Genomic DNA, 24,876 nt, shown 5'->3' with positions numbered 1-24,876 from the left:
GGGACTCAAACGCTTTCGTGCTTATATACTCCCAACAGTAAACTGACTTCTCTTCAGTTTTCCTTCCATAACCTCAGAGGTCCACTGCATATTAGGCATTAAATTCTCACATGACTACAGAGAAAAGCAAGAAAAAAAAAAAAAAAGGTCTGTTCCTTTCTTGTCTGTCTGTATTAGAGGAAATCCTCTCCCAAAACTGGCCGGCCACATCTCACGGTCAGAGATCACGTACCTATGTCTGAATTAATCCCTGCTAAGTGCCAAGGATAATGGAACTACTAGGATTAAGTCCTCCGACAATAATATTCCACTGGGGCTGGAAGGCGGGGGCTACCATCCTGCAGTGCATCACCACCTGATCCCTAGATGTGCCTGGGTTCTCTCAACGAGGAGGAAGGGGGGTGGTCGAGTGGGTGACCAGCACTTTGGCCCCAAGCTGCAAAGTGCGGGGCCTGCCCCTGAGCCCCAGGGCTCTGCTCCTAAGCTGGGTGTTTCCTCCTTCACCCCACAACCTCTGACTCAGCACACCTTAGCACAACATGTTCACTTCCAAGGCGTATCTCAGGTGCTGGGAGGATGTGACTTAAGCCAGACAATAAGCACCGAAAGCACATGGAGTAAAACATAAGGCAGAACAGTGTTGCTTGGATGAAAGCAATCAATACCTTACAAACTGATCAGGTAATGAAATGAACACATTAATACATTTCTTGCCATATAGAGATAAGAAGTTCTTAAGGTTAGTGAATAGGGAACAAACCGGCCCTTGATGAGGCAAGCAATACAATGGACCTGCCCAGCTGAGGCACTCCCTTTAATGTTGGTGCATGCCAGGGCGTGGGGTGGGGAGGTGGGCAGGGGCAGGGACTGCCCACCTGAATCAAGTCCCCTTCTGTGGTAAGGGGTATAAACCGGGCCAGGGACGCTGCGCCAGCTGAGCATTCCTCTCCCTTGAAGATATGAGTGGAAGCGCTCCAGTGTTCTTGCCTGGAGAATCCCAGGGACAGGGGAGCCTGATGGGCTGCCATCTTTGGGGGCGCACAGAGTCGGACACGACTGAAGCGACTTAGCAGCAGCAGCAGCATGTGCCATGGGGTCACAGAGGGTCAGACGTGACTGAGCCCACACAGTGCAGCTTGTGCCATTAAAGTCCGAGCACACACCTAGATGCTCCTCCCCCTTCCGGTGGGACAGAATGTCAGCAAATGTTGGGAGCCACGTTAAGTACAGCAGGGTCCCTGGCTTTAGCCTGTGGAATGATCATGTGAACGTCAGTCGCCCAATCTGGACCCACCACTGCAGAACTGATTCATGAGCAAGAAACTTCAGTCTTAGGGTGGCACTGAAGTTTTCGACTTCTTTGCGACAGCAGCTCACGGTACTGTTACTGAAGCACTGACAGTATCATCGGTGTTCAACCCAGATCCAGAAGACGCTAACGAAAAAACACAAACAGGACTGGTTGATGGTATGATGGTACGTACAACTGTCTACCCGAAGAACTCAATACAATTAGCTGAAAAAAAACTAAGAAATAAATTCACCAAGTTGGCTAGTTTCCAAATTCTGTAAATTGATAGTTTCCAATGTGGCAACAGTCATTGCTGCTGCTGCTAAGTCGCTTCAGTCGTGTCCGACTCTGCGTGACCCCATAGATGGCAGCCCACCAGGCTCCCCCATCCCTGGGATTCTCCAGGCAAGAACACTGGCAACAGTCATTAAAACAGTGTAAAATAATCCCATTGATAATAGCAAAAAAATACATGTATAAAATATCTTAATATATTTAAGATACAGTAAAGATTTAGGTAGGAAACACAATCCAATGCTTAGGAACCTAAGTGAATGCTTTTTAGTCACTGAGGAGACCACCACATTTTCAGGCTGGAGGAAGCCCGATTGTGTGAAGATGTCACTTCCCCTGAAATATACAATAACTGATACCTAATACCAACAGCCCCTGTACGAGTTTCTTTAAACTTTGCAAATGACTCTGAAGTTCACCTGGAAGAAAACCACCTGGGAAAGGTAGAAAAATTCTGGAATTGAAGAGTGGTTATGAGGCTAGGGTGGAAAACATGGTCCTGCCAGATAAAGGCATAAAGCACAGGAGCTGGAAGGTGTGGCCGTGGCACCATGCAGACAATTAGTGGAGCACAGTAAAGTCCACACGGACTCGTGTGTCCAAAGGTTTAACTCTACGTTCACTGACACAGCAGCTCCGCCACGGGAGACGCACCTTACACAAACAGCCACAGGAAGAAAGACACCTGTTAGAACCTGCTTTAGAATTACGAAAAACCGGAAGTGAACTAGTCTAACAATAAAGGGTTTCAAGATCTTGTCCATCCCTATACAGTGCCCCCTCACTCCCTTTTTTCCTTACACACACACACACACACACAGGAGACACAGCTATACACGAACTGTTCAACCCGCCTTTTTTGCCCCTCTACTTTATCTCGAGTGTTTTCACGTTAGTAACTACAAGTCCACCTCGGGTGAACGCTGCTGGTCACCACACTTGCATCAGCCCCTACTGAGGGCGGTCATTCCCAGTGCTTCACTGTTACATATATCGAAACGGTGTTGAGCCTTAGAGTTCTCTTTGTGTTGTATTTTATCAGGTTAAAACAAATTTACAGTGGTCACACACTAACCATCTGATCATTAATCATTTGGGAAATGCAAAAGATAAAGGGAGACATGACCACATTCCTACCGATAAGCCAAAAACAAAAAGACTGCCATATCCTGTGCTCTTAAATCGGGAGAGTTAATATTGTTAAAATGGCCATCCTACCCAAAGCAACCTACAGATTTCATGCAATTGCTATGAAGATATCCATGACATTTTTTTTCACAGAACTAGAACAAATAATCCTAAAATTCACATGGAACCATAAAAGACCCTGAACTGCCAAAGCAATAGGGGAAAAAGAACAAAGCTAGAGGTTATCAGCCTCTCAAGACTTCAGGTTATACTACAAAGCTATCGTAATCAAAACAGTATGGTATTGGCACAAAGACAGACACATAGGTCGCATAGATCACAGACACATAGATCAATGGAACAGACTAGCGAGCCAGAAGTAAATCCATGCCTGTATGGTTAATTAATCTAAAAATATAGAGGAGGCAAGAGCATACAATGGGAAAAAAGTCTCCTCAACAACTGATACTGGGAAAATGAGACAGGCACATGTAAAACCATGAGATTAGAAGATCACCTCACACCATATAAAAATAAACTCAAAGGGGGTTAAAGACCAAAATGGAGTAAATGTAAGATCAGAAACCATAAAACTCCTATGGAAGAACATAGGCAGAACTCTAGGACATAACTCATAGCAATATTTTTTCTGGATCTAAGGAAATAAAAACAAAAATAAACAAATGGGACCTAATTAAAAGATTCTGCAAAGCAAAGGAAACCATGGACAAAACAAAAAGAAAACCTATGGAACTGGAGAAAATATTTGGAAATGATAGATTGACAAGGTGTTAATATCCAAATATACAAAGAACTCAAGACAACTCAATATCAAAAAAAAAAAAAAAAAAAAAACTCAATCAGAAATGGGCAGAAGACCTCAACCGATGTTTTTCCAAAAAGCACATACAGGCAGCTAACAGGCACATGGAAAAATGTTCAACATCACCAATTATTAAAGAAATGCAATCAAAAGAACAATGATATCCCCTCACAACTGTCAGAATGGCTATCAGTCAGATATCAATTGTTGGAGATGATGTGAAGAAAAGGGAACACTCATACACTGTTGCTGGGAAAGTAAACTGGTGCAGACACTATGGAAAACAGTATGGAGGTCCCTAAATTAAAACTAAAAGTAGAATGACCATATGATCCAGTCATTTCTACTGCTGAATAGTCAGAAAAAATAAAAGCATTAATTTAAAAAGATACAGGCACCCCACTGTTCGCAGCAGTACTATCTACAGCAGCCAAGACACAGAAGCAGCCCGACTGCCTATCAACAGATGAATGGATAAGGAAGATGTGGCGTGTGTGTGTGCTCACATGTGCACACACACAATGCAATATTTACTCAACCATAAAAGAGAATGAAATTCTGCATCTGCAGCCATGTGGATGGACTGAGAGAATATTATGCTTAGTGAAATAAATCAGGCAGAGACATCATACAATACAAATATTTTATGATATCACTTATATGTGGAATCTAAAAAATAATACAATGAATGTATATGCAAAACAGAAAGTGAAAGTCGCTCAGTCGTGTCCAACTCTTTGCAACCCCATGGACTATACAGTCCACGGAATTGTCCAGGCCAGAATACTGGAGTGGGTAGCCTTTCTCTTCTCTGGGGGATCTTCCCAACCCAGGGACTGAACCCAAGTCTCCCACTTTGTGGGTGGATTCTTTACCAGCTGAGCCACCAGGGAAGCCCCAAACAGGAACAGACTCACAGATACAGACAACAAACCACTGGAGGGGTTGGGGAAGGCGTGAGGGACAAAGTAGGGGTATTAGATTAAGAGATACAAACTATTATGCATAAAATAGATAAGCAACAAGGATATATTATATAATATAGCACAGGGAATTATAGCCATCATTGTATAACAACTTTTAATACAGCATAAACTGCAAAAATACTGAATCGCTATCCTGTACACCTGAAAATATAAATCAACTGTACTTCAATTTAAAAAAGAAAGACTGCCCATACCAAGTGTTGATAAGAATATGGAAGAACTGGAGTTATTATAAGTGCTGGTGGGGTGTAAAATGATATAGCCACTTTGGAAAACAATTTGGCAGTTTTTAAAAATATTTACCTGCCCACTGGAAGCAACCCAGTGTCCATTAACAGGCAAATGACCAAGTAAATGGTGTATATCCATAAAACTGTACTCAGCAGTAAAAAGGAATAAACTATCAATACACAGGCCTTGGATGACTCTCAGAAGAGTTTTGCTGAGTAAAAGCAGACAGACTGTGGGGTGAGGGGGAGGCGAGGTGAGGGTGAAAAAGAACATATGCTGTATGAGTCTGTTTACATAAAATTTTAGAAAATGCAAACTAGTCGAATTGTAAAGGAAAGCAGCCCAGCAGTTACCTAGGGATGGGGAGAGGGGATGGAGAAGGGACCACAGAAGGCTGTGGGGAAACTTCTGGGGATGGATGCACGCTCTTATGTGGGGAAGGTTCCGTGTGCACACGCTCAGTCCTGCCCCACTCTTTGCGGCCCCACAGACTGTAGCCTGCCAGGCTCCTCTGTCCATGAAATTTTCCAAGCAAGAAGACTGGAGCGGGTTGCCATTTCCTCCTCAGGGGATCTTCCTGACCCAGGGATTGAACCTGGGTCTCCTGCACTGCAGGCAGATTCTTTACTGTCTGAAACACCAGAGAAGCCCCCGTACTGAACTGAAGATCAGAACTCATCAATTAAGCACTTCATAAACGTATAGCTTATTGTACAACAAAGCTATTTTTTTTTTTAAAGAAAAGACCATTAAAAAAGATAAATAAATGGGAATGCTTGTAATTTGGCTCAAACACAAGCTTGAGTGCTGGTGTTCATGTTCCATCGGTCATCCTTTTTGAAAAATAGCCCAGCTTAACTCATTTCCTTCTGTATAAGTTTGCCATAACAAAATACCACAGTCTGGGGGGCTTCAACAACGGAAGTTTATTTCTCACTGTTCTGGAGGCTGGAGGTCCAAGATCAAGGTGCCAGCTGATTCAGTTCTCCTCCGGGTTTGCAGAGGTGTCTTCTCACTGGATCCTCGTGTGGAGGGAAGAGAGCTTGCTCTTCTGGGAAGGCCACAGTCCTACTGGATTGGGGCCCCACCCTAATGACCTCATTGAACCTTACTTATCTCCTGAAAATGCCAACTCCAGGTACAGCCACACTGGGGGTTGTGTTGACATGAATTTGGTGGCGGGAGTCAGGGTCAGGGGTGGGGGAGACACAATTCAGTCCTGGTTTCTTAGCTTTCATGATAGTATTTAGAACATGTAAGTGAATCACAGGCCCCTTCCCTTGTCCATACATTCCATTCTGCTAGATGAGCCTTTTTTTTTTTTTTTTCAGATGCGCTTTCATCATTAGCTTACTGGAAGAATAATTCACCTGCCCAAATCTGGACTATTTCTATCCCTTCAGTATATCTGAAAAGAAGACTAGCCAGAAAAAGAAAAAAAAATCCTTTGCTCAGATGTAAAAGAGAGTACCTCAGCTGTAAATTATTGCAAGTGTATCAGACTCCTTTCAGCAAAGAGAAACGCTCCTTTCAGAAGGACTATGTTGTTGGCCTTATGGTGTCTGAGCGGCTCACAGTGAGGCCACGCTTTCGACCCCAAGCAGCAACATTCCTGCCAGTTCTCAGCTCCTCCGGGATACCCTGGGGTGGGAAGGAGTCAGTGATGCCACCTGGGCCCCGGGACCTCCCCCACCAGTGAGGAATGACAGAGCACTGGCATCATCTTCACGACCAGGGACGGGAGCTCTATCAGCTGTGTCTCCTAAACCCCAGAGCCGAGACCATGAGAACACTGCCAGAAGCAAACGGGCCCTCTGCTCACCACTCTCCCGCAGAGGATCCACTCTGCCGACAAGCGAAGCGTCAATAATTGCCAACATCATCAAATGCGGTCTCTTCTCAGGAGGCATTCGGGCTCAGTCTTTCCAGTATGACCTGGATACCCCACTTACCTGACCCCTTCCACCCTCAAGGTCAACCCTCCAGACAACAGCACAGGTTGCTGGAAGATGACTAAAACAAACGCCCAAAACTGAGATGCCGTTTCTCTACAAGATGGGGTCCCAAAGGCGAGTTCACATGATGGAACCAGGCATCACAGGGCTAAGGGGGGGGCTCCTGGCCCTACTTCCAGCTCACGTGCTAAGCAGAGTCTGGTGCAGTAGGGATCACGGGCAGCAATGCCAACTGTGTCTCAGTGGACAGAGGACAGGTTGGGGAGGAGGACTGGGAGGGCCCTCTCGGGGGGGACACATTGGGAAGCCCAACCTGGAGGGCTGACCTTCCCTAAAAGACACCCCACAAACAGCACCCACTAACTGGCTGGTGCAGAACTGGTGAGGTGCTATTGGGTGGGCACAGGTTATCAGGCCCATCAGTGGTCTGGAAGTGTGTTCCCCAGAATGATGGTCTTAGGAGTGGCCTTTGGGAGGTGATGAGGTCACGAGGGTGGGGCCTTTGGGAGGTGATGAGGTCATGAAGGTGGAGCCCTTGTGAGTGGGATTAGTGCCCTTTTATTATGAAAGAGGCCCTGCAGGGCTCCCTGCCCCCTACCATGTGACGACAGACCCAAAGACGGCTAACTGTGAACCAGGAAGAGGGCACTGGCCAGACACTGAGTCTGCCTGCTCCGTGACCTTGACTCCAGCCTCCAGAACAGTGAGAAATAAAATGTGTGTTGTTGATTAGCCCCCGGGCTGTGGGACGGTTACAGCAGCGTCCTGAGTGGACTAAGGTGGTCGGGAAGGCTGAGAGACCCAGAAGTTCCGGGCATATCTTGGATCACCACACACACAGGAGAACTGCAGGTCTTCATGGTACTCCAGGGCAGGAGAAGAGATGAAATAAAGAACACTACCCTTCCATGAAGCACGTGACAAAAGCCATCTGAGCTTCCATGAGAAGCTTTCATGGAAGCTTTTTTAAAATGTTGATATGTGGAGAGATGATCTGTACTTCATTATTAAACCCTGTTACAAGCTGCACCGTGTCCCTAAAATTCATGTATGAAGCCCTGACCCCTGGTACCTCAGAATGCAGACATGCTGGAGATGGGGCCCTTAAAGAGGTGACCAGGGTAAAATGAGGTCATATACATGGTGTCCAATATGACTGGTGGCCTTATAAGAAGGGGAGATTAGGACACATAAACCACAGGGAGGAGGACACAGTGAGAAGCAGCCAGCTGAGTCAAGGAGAGACGCCTCAGAGGAAGCCAAATCTGCTGACACCCTGATCTTGGACATCTGTCTTCAGACCTGCAAGATGCTTCACCTGAACTAATACTGTTTAATAGAGAAGTAACTGATCAGGGCACAGGCAAACATCAGGATCCAGGTGACCTCATCAAGTTTTCAGCTAGAAGACGTCTCGGAGCTCATCTATAAAGAATTAGAACGGTTCACCTGGCCTCTGAGTTCCAGCCACCTTCCTCTCATCACGACAAAGAGGCTCTGCTTTAAAAAGCAGGTACTTGTCATTAAGCAGTAAGACTTTTGAAGCTGAAACACGGAACACCCAAGACCCACATCCCTTGCTATTCATGCCACCCACTTTCAGGCCATTTTGTGAAACAGTAGGATATTGCATAAAAGCAGCCAAAAGAGAGTGGCTCATTTAGGAGCATTACAACATTTTTTTTTTTTGTAAAAGGTCTTAGTTTATTCTCTCTTTCATGAAAAACCTGCACAATCACCACAGATACAGTCACTGCAGAATCTTTACTCCTTCTGTTGTCCAATCTCCAGCTCACTTTTTTTTTGCCAGCACCAACGTTGGCCTTTGCAGTCCCCCGGACTTTCTTCATTCTGCTCTTGCTTTCCTTTCACTGTTTTCTTGAGGTCTTTTTCTTATCATACAGGCCATGTCTCGCAAGCCTGTGTTTGGGCTCATTCTTCTTTGCGTAATCCAAGGAATCATAAATCATGCCGAAGCCAGTTGTCTTGCCACCGCCTAAATGCGTTCTGAATCCAAATACAAAGATGACATCTGGTGTGGTCTTATACATTTTGGCCAGTTTTTCCCAAATTTCTGTTTTAGGTACTGTTGCCTTCCCAGGGTGAAGAACATCGACGACCATTTGTTTCCGCTGAAGCAGTCTGTTGGTCATGAACTTCCCAGTCCGGATGGTTACTGTGTCGTTCATGATGGCAGCTCATCTTCAAGCGGCCAGGGAGGAAAACAGGACCTTTTTTTTTTTTTTTTAAAGAAGTTAAATGTACAGAGTTTAAATAAACTATTCTTCATTTCCATAATTAAATTTACAATCCAGGCTTGGTATGGTGATTGGGTTCCTAAGGGTTCAAAATGAGCTTGATTAAAATTCACCTTAAAATGATCCGTGAAAGGTGACAGCTTGAAGTCTCAAACTATGAAGCAAAAATTACTCTATCCAGGTTGATACACATAACAACTACAAAAGATAAACTTTTCCCTAACAGAAAAAAATTTTAAAAAATGGTACTGAAAGCTTAGCAGGTTTTAGAAACGATACAATTAGAACCTGTCGGTAGTCTGACAAACAAGAGACCTCTTGGGGCTCGGTTTTCTCTTGTCAAGAGTTGAGCCAGAGGCACTTCTGCTGTGAGACCATGGTTTATGTTTTAGAACCTGCGATCATCTGCTTTCATTAGAACACAACCTGACCTAACTTTGCAACCTAAAGACCACGATACTACTGCTGCTTCTTGCATCATAAAGATTTTTTTTTAATTAACTTCTCACTAATTTACTCACTGAATTTCTGTATCCATGCAAGAAATTTGACCGTCACTAAAGCCCTAAGAAAATTCTTTATTCACATCAACTTCTACTCCTTGAATGCAGTAGTTGTGGGTCTCCCAGAAGTGAGTGATTGCTAAGCTGCAGGAGGCTTGTTCCCTCCAGCCCCTTCCCAAACCCTCTGTGTCCAGTAACTCCAATCCACCCGGTGCTGAAGCTGCCCCCTCCCTCCTGCAGGCTCCCATGATCAGGCTCCCTCCCCGCCCATCAGCCAGAGGCATTCCTCTCTGCGGAAAAGGCAGTGATGGGTCACCCTGCTCAAAGCCTTCCTGGGAGCTCAGTGGCACCCCTCACTGCAGGATAAAGCCCCGAGACCTGCCCGGGGAGGAGGGCTCCCTCTCCTCCTCATCTCCTACCACCTCTCCTTCTCCAGCCATGCCCATCCCCTCCTGGACCTTGGACTCAGGCCCGAGCCCCAGATGGCGTCCCTGCCAGCCAGGGCGACACATCCGGGCCTCTGCTCAAAATTCAAATGTTATCAAAGAGCCGTCTCTGTCTGAGCGAGTGCCCCGTCCTCCTTCCTTGCTACCCACTCTCACGGTTGATTTCTCTTCTTAGCATTCAGCACCTGACGTCACGTGTTTATTTGCTGTTTTGTCTGCTGCCAGCAAAGCCTTATGCTCCATGGGAGCAGGGATCAACGTCAGGTGTTCAACGTCAGGTGTTCAACGTCAGGTCCTTAGCACCTAAGTGTTCAATATATACCTTGGTTCTACTGCTCTATCAGTTTGCCAGAGGGCTTCTGTAACAAAGCGCCAGTCACAGGGAGGCTACGGCCATGGAACTGGGAGGCCAGGAGGCTGAGATCTAGGCGCCGGGCTGAGATCAAGACGTCGGCAAGTGTCAGCAGGGCTGGTTCCCTCCGAGGCTGTGAGCGGGAAACCGCTCCAGGCTGCGCCACAGCTTCTGGCAATCTCGGCATTCCTTGGCTTCTATCCGCATCAGCCTGGTCTCTGCCTTCACCCTTGCAGGGCGCCTTCCCTGTCGGCATCTCTGTGTCTGTGTCCAACTTATCCCCTCTTACAAGGATATAGTTATCATGCTGGATAAGGACTTCGTTTTAACCTGGCTGTCTCTATAAAGACTGGATCTCCAAATAAGGCCACACTCTGAGATACTGGGGGTGAGGACATGTCAATTTCCAAGGACACAATTCAACCCGTAAAAGCCACTTCGCTGCCACCAGACATGGAATGAGTTAGGTAATTTCACCAGCAAAAGGGGGCTGATCATCAGGTCTCCCTTATCTGGCTAACAAAGAAAGCAGAGGGGCATCTCTGTCCTCTCTGTGAGTCACAGACTCAGACGTGAGAGGAGCCAAGGGCTCTGCTCAGGGGCTGGGCCCCCCTTTGCCATCTGCCGGCTCTGATCAGGCACAGGCTGTTTAGTCTGGGTCCGGCCTCAGGCCATGCTGTGCGCCTGGACGAGGTTGCACGCCAGGCCCCTGGCCCACAGTGGGCTCTCTCCAGATGTCCACTGTCATCGGCAGGGCTGCAGGGGGGACAGACAGCGTCACCCTCATCTCCCCAACACTGAGCAAGTTCCTGCAGCGGGCAGCTCACCCTCATCACCCCATCATGGCAACAGAGAACAGGAAGCAGGAGTGAAGAGGACCTGAGAGTGGGGTCACACGGAATTGGGGGGAAGACTTTTAACAACAAGCTGTCTTTTCAAACTCACATCCATGCCACGGCCCACAGAGGTCACACAGGGACATCTGATGGATGCTCAAATGCACGCTTTCCAGTGGGAACCCGGGGTCTCCCCACCTGGCCCGAGGGGCCGGCTGCTCCCCAGTCTCTCTATCACAGCCTTTCAGCTCCTCGAGCCCCCAACCCGGGAGAACCTGCAAGTCATACTCGACTCCTCTTTTTCCCTCGCCTTTCCCATTTGCTCTGAGGACAAAGCCTCTTGGCCATACCTCCAAAGTATATTCAGAATCCAAGCCCTTCCCCATGGGCCTCATAACTGGTCTCCCTGTTTCTGCCTGACCCCACCAGCAGAGCAGCTGGAGATGGTTCCAGCACCTAAACAGGAAGACAGGCCATGCCCGCTGCTGGGCAGCCGCCCCCAACTCAGGGGCCACCCTCAGACGCCAGCTCCAAAGGACTGGTAAGATGAGATGCCCTCCCTACCCCTCTCCTCTGCAGCCTCCTTTCCTATCCTCTCCCCATCCCTGCTCGGTGACAACCTCCCCAGCCTTGGACACACTAGAGCCTCTGTACTTGATCCAATGGCACCATCTCAGCTACGCTCACCATGCACTGCCTTCCTTACCATTCCCACCACGCTCATCACCCACCAACAAGGTGTATCTTTCATTCCCCATCCAGCTTCCCCACCCCTACCAGAATGAAGGCAGGGTCTTGTCAGTTTGGCTCTCTGCCGCACCCTGGCGTCTGCTGGCACATTCTAGGCACTCAGACAGCCACTGAAAGAAGGAATGGCTAACACTTCCAAAGCTCCTTAAAGAAAGACGCAACTGTACTCAATATCCTGCACTTAAAAGGCAGGTTACAATGATTCAACATTTTTGAAAGCTCTTCTGGCACATTGAAACAAAGCCTGGTTCATAGGATAACTCACTGCTCAAGAACTGCATTTTTCAAGTTCATAATTTTACCTACCTCAAAATAAACATGTTCTGAGCTTGCCTGGTGGCCCAGTGGTAAAGAATCTGCCTGCTTATGCCGGACACATCGGTTTATCGATCTCTGCTCTGGGAAGATCTCACATGTCTTGGAGCAACTAAGCCCGTGCACCACAACTACTGAGCCTGTGTGCTAGAGCCCAGGAACTGCAACTCCCGACGCCTGCGTGCCCTAGAGCCTGTGCTCTGCAACAAGAGAAGCCACCACTATAAGAAGCCTGCACACTGCAGCTAGAGAAGAGCTCCCGTTCACTGCAACCAAAGAAAAGCCCGTGCGGCAAGGAAGACCCAGCACAGCCAAAAGTCAATAAATATATATGTGTGTGTATGTTCCTAAATAAATGGAAAAATACTCTGTGTTCATGGATTAGAAGACAATATTGTGCACATGGCAATACTTCCCAAAGCAATCTACAGAGTCCGTGTAATCCCTATCAAAATCCCACTTGGCTTTTTTGCAGAAATTGACATGCTGATCCTAAAATTCATACAGAATGTCAAGGAATGCAGAACAACTCTGAAAAAGAACAACCAAGTTCAAGGACTCTTACTTCCCCATTTCAAAACTTACTACAAAACTACAATAAACAAAGTGGCATAAAGATAGACATAAGGATAAATGGAAAAAGAGGAAAGTCAAGAATTAAACATCTTTCTATAGATAACTGATTTTCAACAAGGATTCCAAGGCCCTTCAAAAGAACAGTCTCGTCAACAGATGGTTTTCCACATGTAAAACAACTAGATTTCCATGTGAGAAGGAATGAAGTTGGAGCCTCCTTAAGCCATGTACAAAAATTAACTTGATCAGCATGTCTATCATCAAAGAGTATAAACAATAAATGCTGGAAAGGGTGTGGAGAAAAGGGAATCCTCCTACACTGTTAGTGGGAATGTAAATTGGTGCAGCCACTATGGAGAACAGTTTAGAGGTTCCCTAAAAAACTAAAAACAAACTACTATATGATCCAGCAATCGCATTCCTGGACATATATCCAGAGACAAACATGATTTGAAAAGAAATACGCACCCCAACGTTCACTGCAGCACTATTTACAACAGCCAAGACATGGAAGCAACTTAAATGTCCATCAACAGATGAACGGATGGAGATAACGTGGCATGAGTACACCGTGGAGTGTTACTCAGCCGTGAAAAAGAATGAGCTGATGCCGTCTGCAGCAACATGGACGGACCTGGAGCGTACACAATTGAAGTATATAAAAGACAAGTGTCACATAATCGCTTATAGGTGGAATCTAAAAAATGATACAAATTAACTCATTTACAAAACAGAAGCAGATTCCCAGATTTCACAAACAAAGATATGGTTACTAAAGGGCAAAGGTAGGGGGAAAGATAAATTAGGGTTAGATAATCAGGGAAAGAAATTAGGATTTGGGGATTAACAGATACATGCTACTATATAGCTACTAAACAGATGATGGACAAGGACCTACTATATGGCACAGGAAACTCTCCTCAGTAATCTGTAACAACCTACATGGGGAAAGAACCTGAAAAAGAATGGGACACATACATGCACAATGGACACCCTTTGCTGTACACCTGAAACGAATATTGTAAATCGACTGTACTCTGATATAAAATAAAAAATTAGATTTAAAGAAAAAAAATATTTCCAGAACGTTAGAATGCTTGCACATGCCCAAACCTATACTCCTTCCATCTGAAACATTTAATGTCTCTGGTTATATACCATAATATGGTCAATGTTTTTATCATATACTTTTTAATTGCGTTTATCATGTATTTATTTCATATCATGTATTTGTTTATCATATTGTTTGCATTTCCCAACCATAGATTGCTTAATTTTTAATGTCTGAATTGCATATGTGCTATGAGGTAATTTTATTCTTACTACAAACTCAATATTCATCTATGAAAAACAACAACAACAAAAAACACAAATTAACTCAAAATGAATCAAAGATCTAATTGCAAAAACAAAAACTAAAAACTCTTAGAAGAAGAAAACACAGGGGTAAATCTTCTTCATCGTGGAATTGGCAATGGTTTCTCAGATATGCACCAAGAGCATAATCAACAAAAGAAAAAACAAATGAGACTTCACCAAAAAGTTTAAAATGGTGTGCATCAAAAGACACTATCAAAAACCGAAACGACAGCCTAAAGAATGGGGAAAAAAACAATCTGCAAATCATAAATCCTGTAAAGGACCAGAATCCAGGATATAAAAGACACTGTTACAAATCACAACAAAAAGACACGTAGCATAGTTAAAAAAATAAACAAAATACTTGAATAGAAATTTCTCCAAGAAAGATATACAAATGGCCAACAAGCAAGTGACAAGATGCTCAAAATTTTAGTCATTAGGGGAATGCAAATCAAAACCCTAAGGTATGTAAGATATACCGCTTCACACCCACTAGAATGGCTATTGTCAAAAAAGAAAACCACCCTGAAAACTGAGAACGAGAAGAAATTGGAGCCCTAATACGTAGCTGGTGGGCATGTGAAATGGGGTAGCTACTGCGGAAAACATCTTGATGGTTCCTCAATAACTTCAATATAGAGTAACCACGTGACTAATCCCACTCCTAGGTATACTCCTGAAAGAAACAAAGACAGGTGTTCAAACAAAAACTTGTACACAAATATTCACACGGGACTACTCCGAAGAGTCAACCGAAGAATGGCTAAACAAAATGTGGTCTGTTCATACCCCGGAACATTATTCAGCCATAAATCAATGAAGTACTGATACAGGCTACAACGTGGATGGACCTTGGAAACACACTAAGTGAAAGAAGCCAGACACAAAAGTGCCACATTATCGTATGATCCCTTTTATATGAAATATCCACAGATACAGAAAGTAGATTAGTGACTACCAGGGCCTGGGTAAAGACAGAAATGGGGAGGGTTTCCCTTGGGGTGGTGAAAATGTCTGGGAAGTAGACACTGGTGACGGTCATACATCATGAATGCACTAAAAGCCATGTATTTTAAGATGGTTGATTGGGGCTTGGTGGCTCAGTGGGAAAGAGTCCACTGCCAAGGCAGGAGATACAGGTTCGATCCCTGGTCTGGGAAGATCCCACACGCCACAGAGCAACTTAGGCCTGTGCGCCGCAACTCCTGAGGCTGCGCTCTAGAGCCCAGGAGCCACTACTACTGAAACCCCTGGGTCCTAGACCCCGTGTTCTGCAACAAGAGAAGCCATCACCATGAGGGCCTGTGCAACTACAGAGTATCCCCTGCTCGCCGTGACTAGAGAAAAGCCCACCTAGCAACAAACACCCAGCACAAACAACAAAAATTAAAAAATGGTAAAAAAAAAAAAAGTAAATTTTATGTTGCATGAATTTTAACTCAACAGAAAAGCAGTAAGCACATCCCCCTCTCCCCAAGTATGGTATTATTAGATTCCAGGAGAGTCAAGTACTAAAATAGTAAAATACGTAGAAGAACTGGAATGTGTCCAAGTCCCACTCCAGGGCATCTCGCTTTCCCCTAAAAAAGCAGCTTACCTCTGTGCAACACAGTGAATATTACCTTCAGCCAGAAAAGTCCTAAGTCAGAGCTCTGCCACCAAAGCATTCTCAAGCTCTTATTTGCTGTTTTATTATACGTCTCCATCCCAACCCTGGGGTTCAGACAATAAATCTGCCTGCGATACAGAAGATGAGGGTTCAATCTCTGTGTTGGAACGATTCCCTAAAGAAGGGGTTGGCAACCACTCCAGTATTCAAGGGGAATTCCATGGACAGAGGAGCCTGGTGGACCACATTTCATGGGGTCACAAAAAGTCAGACACAACTGAGTGACTTACACTTCCACTTTCCTCCCAGCCAGCACCAGCCACGGGGTTCACATGTTGTAAATACACTTTGCAGAGACCACGCAGCTTCCTGGGCACTATCTGCAATAACCGCCCATCTCCTCTCTGCCATCTGTGGGTGCTGATAGCTGCTTTCGGGCGGTTGGTGCTGGACAGCTGCTCAGGTGCCGCCCCTGTGGTCAGGCTGCCCACCTTCTCTCTCCCCCTGGCTCCTTGAAGCAGTAAATGGACAAATTCTCTCTAGTGAGGTTTGTTTGAGCCCCCCGGTGTGTGTGACCTGGAGAGTGGGGACCCCCCCAGACTCGGTTAGCTACCTCCCAGCACCCATACGTCACTTGGGCTCCAAAGTCAGGTGTCACACCCAGGAGCCCAGGTAACCGGCAATAGAACCGGGCACAGCCTCTCTGAGCCCAGGTTATCGTCTTCCTAAAGGTCACAGTAATCACCCTCCTTCTGGGCAGGAAGGAAATAAACAAAGGTCCCCATCCATGGCACACGAGCTCAAGCCCACAAGTGATCGGTTTTGGTCTCCTTAGACCCAACCCACTTTCCCTTGTCCAAACACACACACACAATTTCTGGGCAGATTTCCATAACTGCTTCATCCTTTATTCTTCTAGGAGTTACCAGTTAGCAGTAAAATGGTGGAAAAGATTAGAGAAGGGAAAAAAAAAAAAAAGCCATAAAAATTCTGAGCAGTACAGGAAGGACAATTCATCTTTGAATAAATGGATCATTTATAAATTTATCTTGTTTAGAACTAAATATTGTTGAGAAAAAAAAGAGTTCAGCTGTTCTATGGACTCTATCCACACTATACTGTGTGCTCAGAAAGAAAGGGCTGGAAGAGGAGGTTCATATGCTGACAGGTTAATAGCAGGTGTAACTCGGGTGACAAATTAGTGGCGGTTCTTCTTATCTGATGGCTGTAATCTGCATGCAGTGTAATATTAAAAAGACAAGTCCTTGAAACAATAAAAGGACAGCTGTGTGCCCGCCCCCTGCCCCCACAGGGCAAACACTCCCAGCCCCACATACCTTGTTGAGCTTGCCCAAGGAAGATATGAGATCCGCCCATTCACTCGAGGACTCGAAATTTCTTAATGCCTTTTCGATCACGGAAGAGTAATTTCTGTATCTGTAATCATTCAACAGCTCTTGCTCCTCTGGATCCATCTTTCATTCTCGCAGCAGAAAAGGTATCTAAGAGGGAATCAGAGGACAAACAGATGCGGCAGCTCTTCAAGGATGTAAAGTGTCCCCAGCCCACTGCCCTGGAGGCCACGTGGCCGCAAACACTCTTATACCCAGATGGGCTGGGTGATCCAACTCAAATATTTAGCAAGGCTGCTGAGCCAGGCACTAGGGGACATAAAAGATAAATGGTTCTGGCGTCTCCTGGACTCTGAGGGAGACAAATGGATGAAGCTGAAAGAAGGAACACGCTAGGGTTCCACTTAATGGACAAAGTGAACTCTAGGAGCGAAACTCACCAAGTAGCTAACTGCGTGTTGTTGCCAACTGCGAATTCTGAATGCACGTGGTTCCTGCCAGCATGGGGCATCTACTAGCCCTAAGGAAAAGCAGATCTGTGTCCTAACTGAACAGTTGGTTTAGCACCCAATCCTTTACAGATAGACTCCAAGACAGGACTGTAAGTATTCTACAAGAAAATCAGGTGGGGGGAAAAAAGTTAAAAAGCCCAAGGATCTAAGCGTGACATGTCTGACAGCAGTGGTGTCAGAAATCCACCACATGACCGTTCATTTGCGTGTGGTGTGCTCAGTCATTGTCTGACTCCCCATGGACTGTAGCCCACCAGGCTCCCTTGTCTGTGGGATTTTCCAGGCAAGAATACTGGAGCAGGGTCTTGGTGCAGGGGATCTTCCCCAACCCAGGGATCAAACCCACATCTCCCGCATCGCAGGTGCATTCTTTACCACTGCGCCACCTGGGAAGCCTTGACTGTTTATTTTCTAAGTAGTGGTTACCTGCCTGGCCCCCGACAGGGTGCTGCCCCCATAGCGCTATGTCTCCAGGCGAGGAGTCTGGATGGAGGTGTGTTACACCAGGGCCCAGGTGCTTGCCATTTTCTTTTGGCCCTTGTATATTCTTTTTTTTTCTCCCCTGTGGCTAGATGCATTCATTATACATGAGGACTGCAGCTACTGCAAAGCCTGAGGCAGCGGTGGTAGAGTGGACTCCTCTGGCCTTTTGCCTTCCACCTTTCCCCTATTTTATGCCTCAAAACAAAGGTTTGATGTTGGAGCTGAAGCCTCACCTTGCAACCCAGGGGAAAGAGCCATCTTTAGGGCATGACTCCCATGCATTAAGTGGAAGGAAGGCGCCACACCAACCTTGGACACTCTGCCCCGGACTTACTGCTTTCTGCATGTTAAGAGTTGAGTTTAAGCTGTTAAATCAAGTGTTCTGTTACTCACAGCTAAACATGATCCTGACTTATGAGCCTACGTGGTATCTCACTAGCTCACGCTCTGGAAGGAGAGAGAAGCATGGAGTAATGGTGACGTGAGTAAATTCCCCCGAGGCAGCGTCAGTGTGCTAACCAAACTTCATGTCATCAATCAGATACAAAGGCAAATACTACTTCACAGAAGAAACTGAGCTGCAGGGACAACGTGATCTTTAAGACTCAATGTTTCGTTTCATAGCTATGGGGAAGTTTTAAGACCCTCCAGGTCTTATCCTCTTCGCTTTCTGATTGCTCCGGGCCCCCTGTGATAAGGCCAACACAACTGACTTTCAAATCATCAACGCGAGTGGACTCTGCTTCCTCATTCCGCTCACAGGAGGACGGTGTGGCAGGCCACTTCCTCCTCCTGCAGACAGCCTCCCATCAGCACACACTCCTCTGTGGCAGGCCACTTCCTCCTCCTGCAGACAGCCTCCCATCAGCACACACTCCTCTGGGCCATCCGCCCTGTGCTGGCTCCCACCCACCTCTCTGCAGACCCACCCTCATCTACACGCCTGCCAGATGCTGGCATTCCCGGGCAACATGCTTGGGTCCCTCCCACCATCTCTCTCTCCCCTCAATGATCTATTCCTTTAAGTAATTAATACCAGCTTCATGTTCATGACTCACAGGTTTATAGCCCTCCAAACCTCCCCCTCGAAGACCCAAATTCATGCCAATGCTTCCTTGACTTCTCTACACGTCTGAAACAGCGCGTCCGAAACTAGACTCTCTAGTGTCCATCAACAACATGAAGTCTAGCCATGTGATGGCATGCTCCTCGGTGATGAGAAAGAACAAAGCGCTGAACATGTGGATGCACCTGGAAGATACAAGCTTAGTGGAAGAAGCCGGTCATAAAAGGCCATGTATCGCATGACTCCATTTATATGAAATGCCCAGAAGAGGCCAGTCTGTAGAGATGGCAAGTGGATGCATGAGTGGTTGCTTAGGGTGGGGAGTAGGAACAGGGAGTAACTGCAAATGAGCACAAGGGATCTTTTTTATTGGGGGTGGGGTGGGAGTGGGGCACGGATGGGTAATGGAAATGTGCTAAAAACTGGATTATGGCCATGGCTGCATAACTCCATAAGTTTACTAAAAATCATTGAATGATATACTGAAATGAAAGAATTTTATGGTCTGTAAATTATAACTCAACAACACTGTTTTTAAAAAACCCTCCACTCCTTTTTTCTTTTCCAGTAGGTTTACTATAGAATATTGACTATAGCTCCCCATGCTATACAGTAGGACCTTGGTGTTTATCCATTCTATATACAATAGTTTGCATCTGCTAACCCCAAACTCCCAATCCATGCCTCCCCCTCCTCCCCTCTCCCTCGGCAACCACAAATCTGTTCTCTGTCTGTTTCCGTTTTATAGATAAGTTCATTCGTGTCACATTTTAGATTGCATACAGAAGTGATATCATACAATATTTGTCCTTCCCTGTCTTTCTAACTTACTTCACTTAGTATGATAATCTCCAGTTGCATCCATGTTGCTGCAAATGGTATTATTCCATTTGTTTTTTATGGCTGAGCAGTATTCTACTGTGTATATACACCTTATCTTCCTTATCCATTCATCGGTCAGTGGGCATTTAAGTTGCTTGTGCAAAAAAACCCTCCATTCTTGGAGGGGATATGTGTACACTTTCGACTGACTCAATCATTGGGCACGGCAGAAACCAACACAACACTGCAAAGCAATTATCCTCCAATTAAAAATAAACTTAAAAAAAAAAAGCCCTCCACTCTTAGAGGGGTATATGTACACTTTCGACTGACTCAATCGTTGCACGGCAGAAACCAACACAACATTGTAAAAAGCAATTATCCTCCAATTAAACTTAAATAAACTTAAACTTAAAAAACAAATAACTGAAAAAAAAAAAAAAACAAACCTCCACTCTGGATTCTACCTGCACAGCATGTTCCCTCTCCAGTCTTCCTTTCCTCAGAAAGCGGCCCCTCCACCTATGAGACCTCTGACGTCGTCCTGAACTCTTCCTTCTCTTTATCAGCCACACTGAGCCCAAGTCCTGTTAGCTCATCTTCCAACACACCCGTGGATTCTCCACTGAGTGAGTCATCTTTCTCCTGCAAGCTTGCAGAAGCCTAAGGCTTCTCCTTCAGACTCTTGTCTCTCTGCTCCTGTGCGTACTTTCACACAGCGCTCCAAGTCCTCTTAAAACATAAAACACTTCCCCACCATGTTTAAACTCTTCCCATTGGGCTTCTCTGGTGGCTCAGAGGGTAAAGCAGCTGCCTGCAATGCGGGAGACACGGGTTTGATCCCTGGGTCAGGAAGATCCTCTGGAGAAGGAAATGGCAACCCACTCCAGTACTCTTGCCTAGAAAATCCCATGGACGGAGGAGCCTGGTAGGTTACAGTTCATGGGGTTGCAAATAGTCGAGCGATTTCACTTCATTGAGTCTATATATAGTAAGCCCTCACTCCCTTCATGCCCAGCCCACTCCTGGACCTGCAAGGCTCTACCTGCCTGTCTCCTTGCAGCACTCTGCTTGTCCTAATTCATCCTTTCACGGGGCTTTTGCACATGCTGGACCTCCCTGCAAAAACACACTGCACTACGCATAGGTACGCGATAGGACTGTCGGCTCATTCCTGGAAAAGCCTGTCTTTTTTTCTGAAATAATATTTCATAGTTTTTGAAAAGAATAAGGATGGTAATGAGAGATGTAGTTTGTTTTGCTGAGTAAAGACATAAGAATTTAGTACATCACAATGGTCTACGTGTTTTTAATTCCAGGAGATTTATAAGTCTGATATCCCATATTCTGAACCACTGTAATACTCCATGCAGTCTGTTCACTCTATTAGGTGTCAAAGCACTGGGGAAAGAAACAAGAACAAGGCAGGGTTCGACTCTTACAGTTCAGAGCCTAATAAAAGAGGAAATGCCTAAACATGTAATTTCAATTTAACGTGGCATGGAACTTCCCTGGCAGTCCAGTAATTAAGACTCCTTGATGCCAATGCAGGCGGCATGGGTTCCATCCCTAGATGGGGAACAAAGAGCCCACATGCCTCAAGGTACTGCCAAAAAACTGAAAATACAATAAAAACTAAAGGATACATTTTAAAAAATTAATGTGCACACAGAGTGATGGAGGGTTGGCTGAGGTATCAGAGTGATGCTGGCAAGGAGGGCAGAGGGAGCCCAACGAACAGCAGAGAAGTCCTCAAAGTCCACAGGTGTGGGCGCTTGCTAGAAGGAAGAGAGCCTTGTCAGTGACAGCATGTGTGTTTAGGAGATGGGACAGCCAAGAGGCACCACCGCTCATGGGAAGCAAGGTGTGAGCCCAGTAAAAGCGGGTAACTGGAACAGTTCAATGTTATGGTTGGTTGTAAGAAGAAAGCCTCCTTGATGTCACTAACAGCACAGGTGAGAAGTTTGGAAACAGTCAAGCAAGCTCTTTTATTTCAAAATATGGGGCACCTGCTGCTATGCTTGTAAGTGAGACTCCTAGGTGGGCTTGGTAAACCCATCATTTCTGCATGTATTTCTCTCATGCTACACACAAGAGTCCTAGTAGATGGGTATCATCAACTTCCAGATAAGGATGCCGGGATTGAGGCCTTCCAAAAAAGGTGCCAGGGTCCCACTGGGGCAAACAACTGGCAGAATCAGGATTCCAGTTCAGGCCAGCCACATGCCACAGAGCCTCAACCATATTACGCCACAGGTAAAACTCAAGAGTACAACCTTTATAGAGCTCCCCTGACAATGATTTTGCAATCTCCTCCGGATACCTTTTCTGTGAGAGACTCAATAACTCAGTATACTGACTGAGTATGACAGCCTAGTAACAATTACACTCAAAGGAGCAGTCCTATAAACAAGCACATGGGGCCAGATGAATCCGCCGGAAAAAAATGGAAAACTCTCAGCTGGGAATCTCTCACCTTAACCACGCTTAATTTCTTAGACAAGCAAGCTGAAGTGAAAAATCAAACACCTAGATCCAAAAGAAGTTAGTTTTAGAAATGTTGACATGAAAGACCTGTTTCTGAGATGAAAACATAAAAGTGAAAAAAATGTCAAAAAGTCACATCTCTCATGAGAGAGACCCACTTATCGATAAATAATGATCCTCTGCCACAGCACAGAAAAAACACTCATCTGCAAGCCGTTTAATCGACTCTAGGCCACACATGATTTTGAATGGGGTCTTTCAGAGTGGTAATTAGATTGTAGTGGAAAAACGTGAGGCGTACAATGGGCGCCAGCTTTGGCGGGGAAAAGGCGCCTTTACTTTCTTACCAAAAAAAATCCTACCAGGGTTCTCCCGAGGGTAGGGCAGCTGTCCCAGATCAGGGGAAACACCTGAGGGTAACAGCCTCCATAAGCAGGGCACAGAGATGCTTTATGGACCATTTAGGGCGTCAGCAGCCGGCGGCGAGACTGCAAGACGACGCAGGCGGGCCGAGCGCGCACTGCGGCTCAGATTCCCTTCTCCAGAGGGCAGTCTGGAAGGCTTGGGGTGGTGGCGGGGGGTGGTCTTTCCTCCACGGGGAAAACCTTCATCTCACAAAAGATTTCAATTCCTAGACCAGCTTCCCGAGTAGAACTGGGAACCAAAACAAAGCCGCGCGCGGCTCCAGCATCCGCCGCCGGCTGGCGGGCCGTGACCCACCTGACCTCCACCTGCCGGACTAGAAGGCCGCGCGCGCGGGCCGGACCTGCCTGCCTTCGCCGCCGGGAGCCGGGGGGACCCGGGGGTGGGGGTTGGCGGCCCCTGGGGGTAGGGTCGGAGGGTCCCGGGCCGGCGCCCCCACGCCCACTGGCGGGGGCTCGTTAGGGCCGCCCCCGCGCTGCTGCAGTGCGCGCTCCGCCGAGCCACCTGCATGCAGCCCAGGCGCGCCCCCGAGGCACCGCCCAAACTCCTGGGCACCGGGCGAGGACGCCCCCGCCGCTCGCGGGCCCGCGGGAGGAGACGCCGCCCGGCTCCCTTGGCTTCCATCTGGCAGACGAGCGCGCGGGCTCCACTTACCGGCGGCGTCGGCTTCTTCCGCGGCGGGCGCGCCCACGAGAGAGGCGCGGAGGAACCGGCCTGGACGCCACGGGTCGAGCGGGTCGGCCGGGACCGCGGGGGAAACGCCGCGCCCGAACCCCAGCGGCAGCGGCTCCGAGAGACTGGGGCTGGCCGGGAGGCGGGTCTTCGGCGGCGCCTGGGGAGGGCGTGGCCAAGGGCGGGTCCTCCCCGGGGCGTGGTTTGTGAGGGCGTGGTCTATGGGGGCGGGTCCTCAAACGGGTAGGGGTGGGGCTACGGGCGGAGATCCTCTGAGGACGGGACGGGGCCAGCGTCGGGAGGTGGGGCCCTCGAGGAGTGTGGGCGGGGCCAAGGAAAGAGCCCTCGGCTCGTGAGGGCAGGGCCGAAGGCGTGTCCTCGACGCTAGGGGCGGGGCTTCAGGGCGGTCCCTGGACTCGGGGGCGGGGGCAGAAGGCGGTCCCGGTGGGTGGGGCGGGCTCAGGGAGGCGGGTCCTCTGCGCGCGGGGGCGGGGCCTGAACCCGGGCCTGGCAAGCGCAGCGCTTCCACCCGGTGTTCCCCAGGGTCAGGGAATCAGCCGGGGCCAGGTGGGGTTTGGAGTGACAGGCAAGGAGAAACCGTTGCACCCGAGACCGGTGGGGGTCCGTGGCACCTGGCCATCGGGACCACACCCCAGAGCCTCGGGGAGGAAGCGGAGCAAATCCTTCCATACATGCTCGGGCCACAGGAGGTTTGGGGGACCCTGGCTAAGGTGCCCCACCCCAGCCCCACAGGCTTCACTTTTCCTATCCTTGGCATCAGAGGAGGTGAGGGAGATAATTCCTACAATTAGCTTATTTACGTAGCTCTGGCTCAGGAAGGAGACCTCACATCAAGCCTAAAGGGCATTAATATTTTCAGATGAACCCCTAACCGCTTTCAGGTGCCTTCGGGACCCACACAGTCCAGACCTACCCGGCCTGGCCTGACAGCCTCAGGGCAAGAGGCACCTGATAACCGGGCTCAGGCAGAGTTCACCTGAGCACCTGATGACACCAGCTTGGGGCTCCCAGCCAACCAGAGCAGTGGCACCTGTTGATTGAGGTTGTGGTTTTTGCAGAATCACATCTAATCTGGGGCTCATAAATACTAGGCCATCCGTGAAAGAGTCTGAGGGGATGGGAGTGGGGAGTCTATGAACACGCTGCAATTGGGTAGAACATGTTGTGTTTATCTGTGTTTCTGGAGAAAGGGTATAGAATTTGTATCACATTCCCAGGGGCTCTATCTCCTCACCCAAAATACCAATAATATTTTAATAGTTTGAGATGCTGGACCTCTGGCCCAGCCAGGCTTATGGTTCTGATCTCCCATCTCCATTCCAT

General features: G+C 47.4%; 2 protein-coding genes across 5 annotated transcripts in view; both read right to left on the bottom strand.

Annotated features, from left to right (window-relative positions):
* Positions 1-23,660, bottom strand: part of DOP1B (DOP1 leucine zipper like protein B) — a 130,862-nt gene extending 107,202 nt beyond the window's left edge. For 3 of the 4 annotated variants that reach the window (XR_804602.4, XM_005202123.5, XM_002685151.6), the window contains exons 1-2: positions 23,515-23,660; positions 17,053-17,217 (exon numbers count right to left, since the gene is read on the bottom strand). Coding sequence is in view for 3 of the 4 variants with exons in the window: in XM_005202123.5 (XP_005202180.2) it covers positions 17,053-17,190 (138 nt within the window). In the remaining variant the exon portion in view is untranslated. Of the gene's footprint in view, positions 1-17,052; positions 17,218-17,507; positions 19,805-23,514 lie in introns of those variants that run through there. The other variant, XM_059889571.1, reaches the window with a different exon arrangement.
* On the bottom strand, positions 8,386-9,045 carry LOC101904468 (small ribosomal subunit protein eS24). Its single transcript, XM_059889580.1, has one exon. The coding sequence runs from the start codon at positions 8,895-8,897 to the stop codon at positions 8,577-8,579; it is 321 nt and encodes a 106-aa protein (XP_059745563.1). The 5' UTR covers positions 8,898-9,045; the 3' UTR covers positions 8,386-8,576.
* Positions 23,661-24,876: the final 1,216 nt, after the last annotated feature.

Source organism: Bos taurus, chromosome 1 (assembly GCF_002263795.3).
Source record: "Bos taurus isolate L1 Dominette 01449 registration number 42190680 breed Hereford chromosome 1, ARS-UCD2.0, whole genome shotgun sequence".
Lineage (NCBI taxonomy): Eukaryota > Metazoa > Chordata > Mammalia > Artiodactyla > Bovidae > Bos > Bos taurus.
The sequence above is the reverse complement of the archived record's forward strand: the minus strand, read 5'-3'. Positions and strand labels throughout refer to the sequence as shown.

Bases quoted from the DNA above. Each gene is read 5' to 3' on its own strand.
- LOC101904468 (XM_059889580.1), bottom strand. From the start codon at position 8,897: ATGAACGACACAGTAACCATCCGGACTGGGAAGTTCATGACCAACAGA.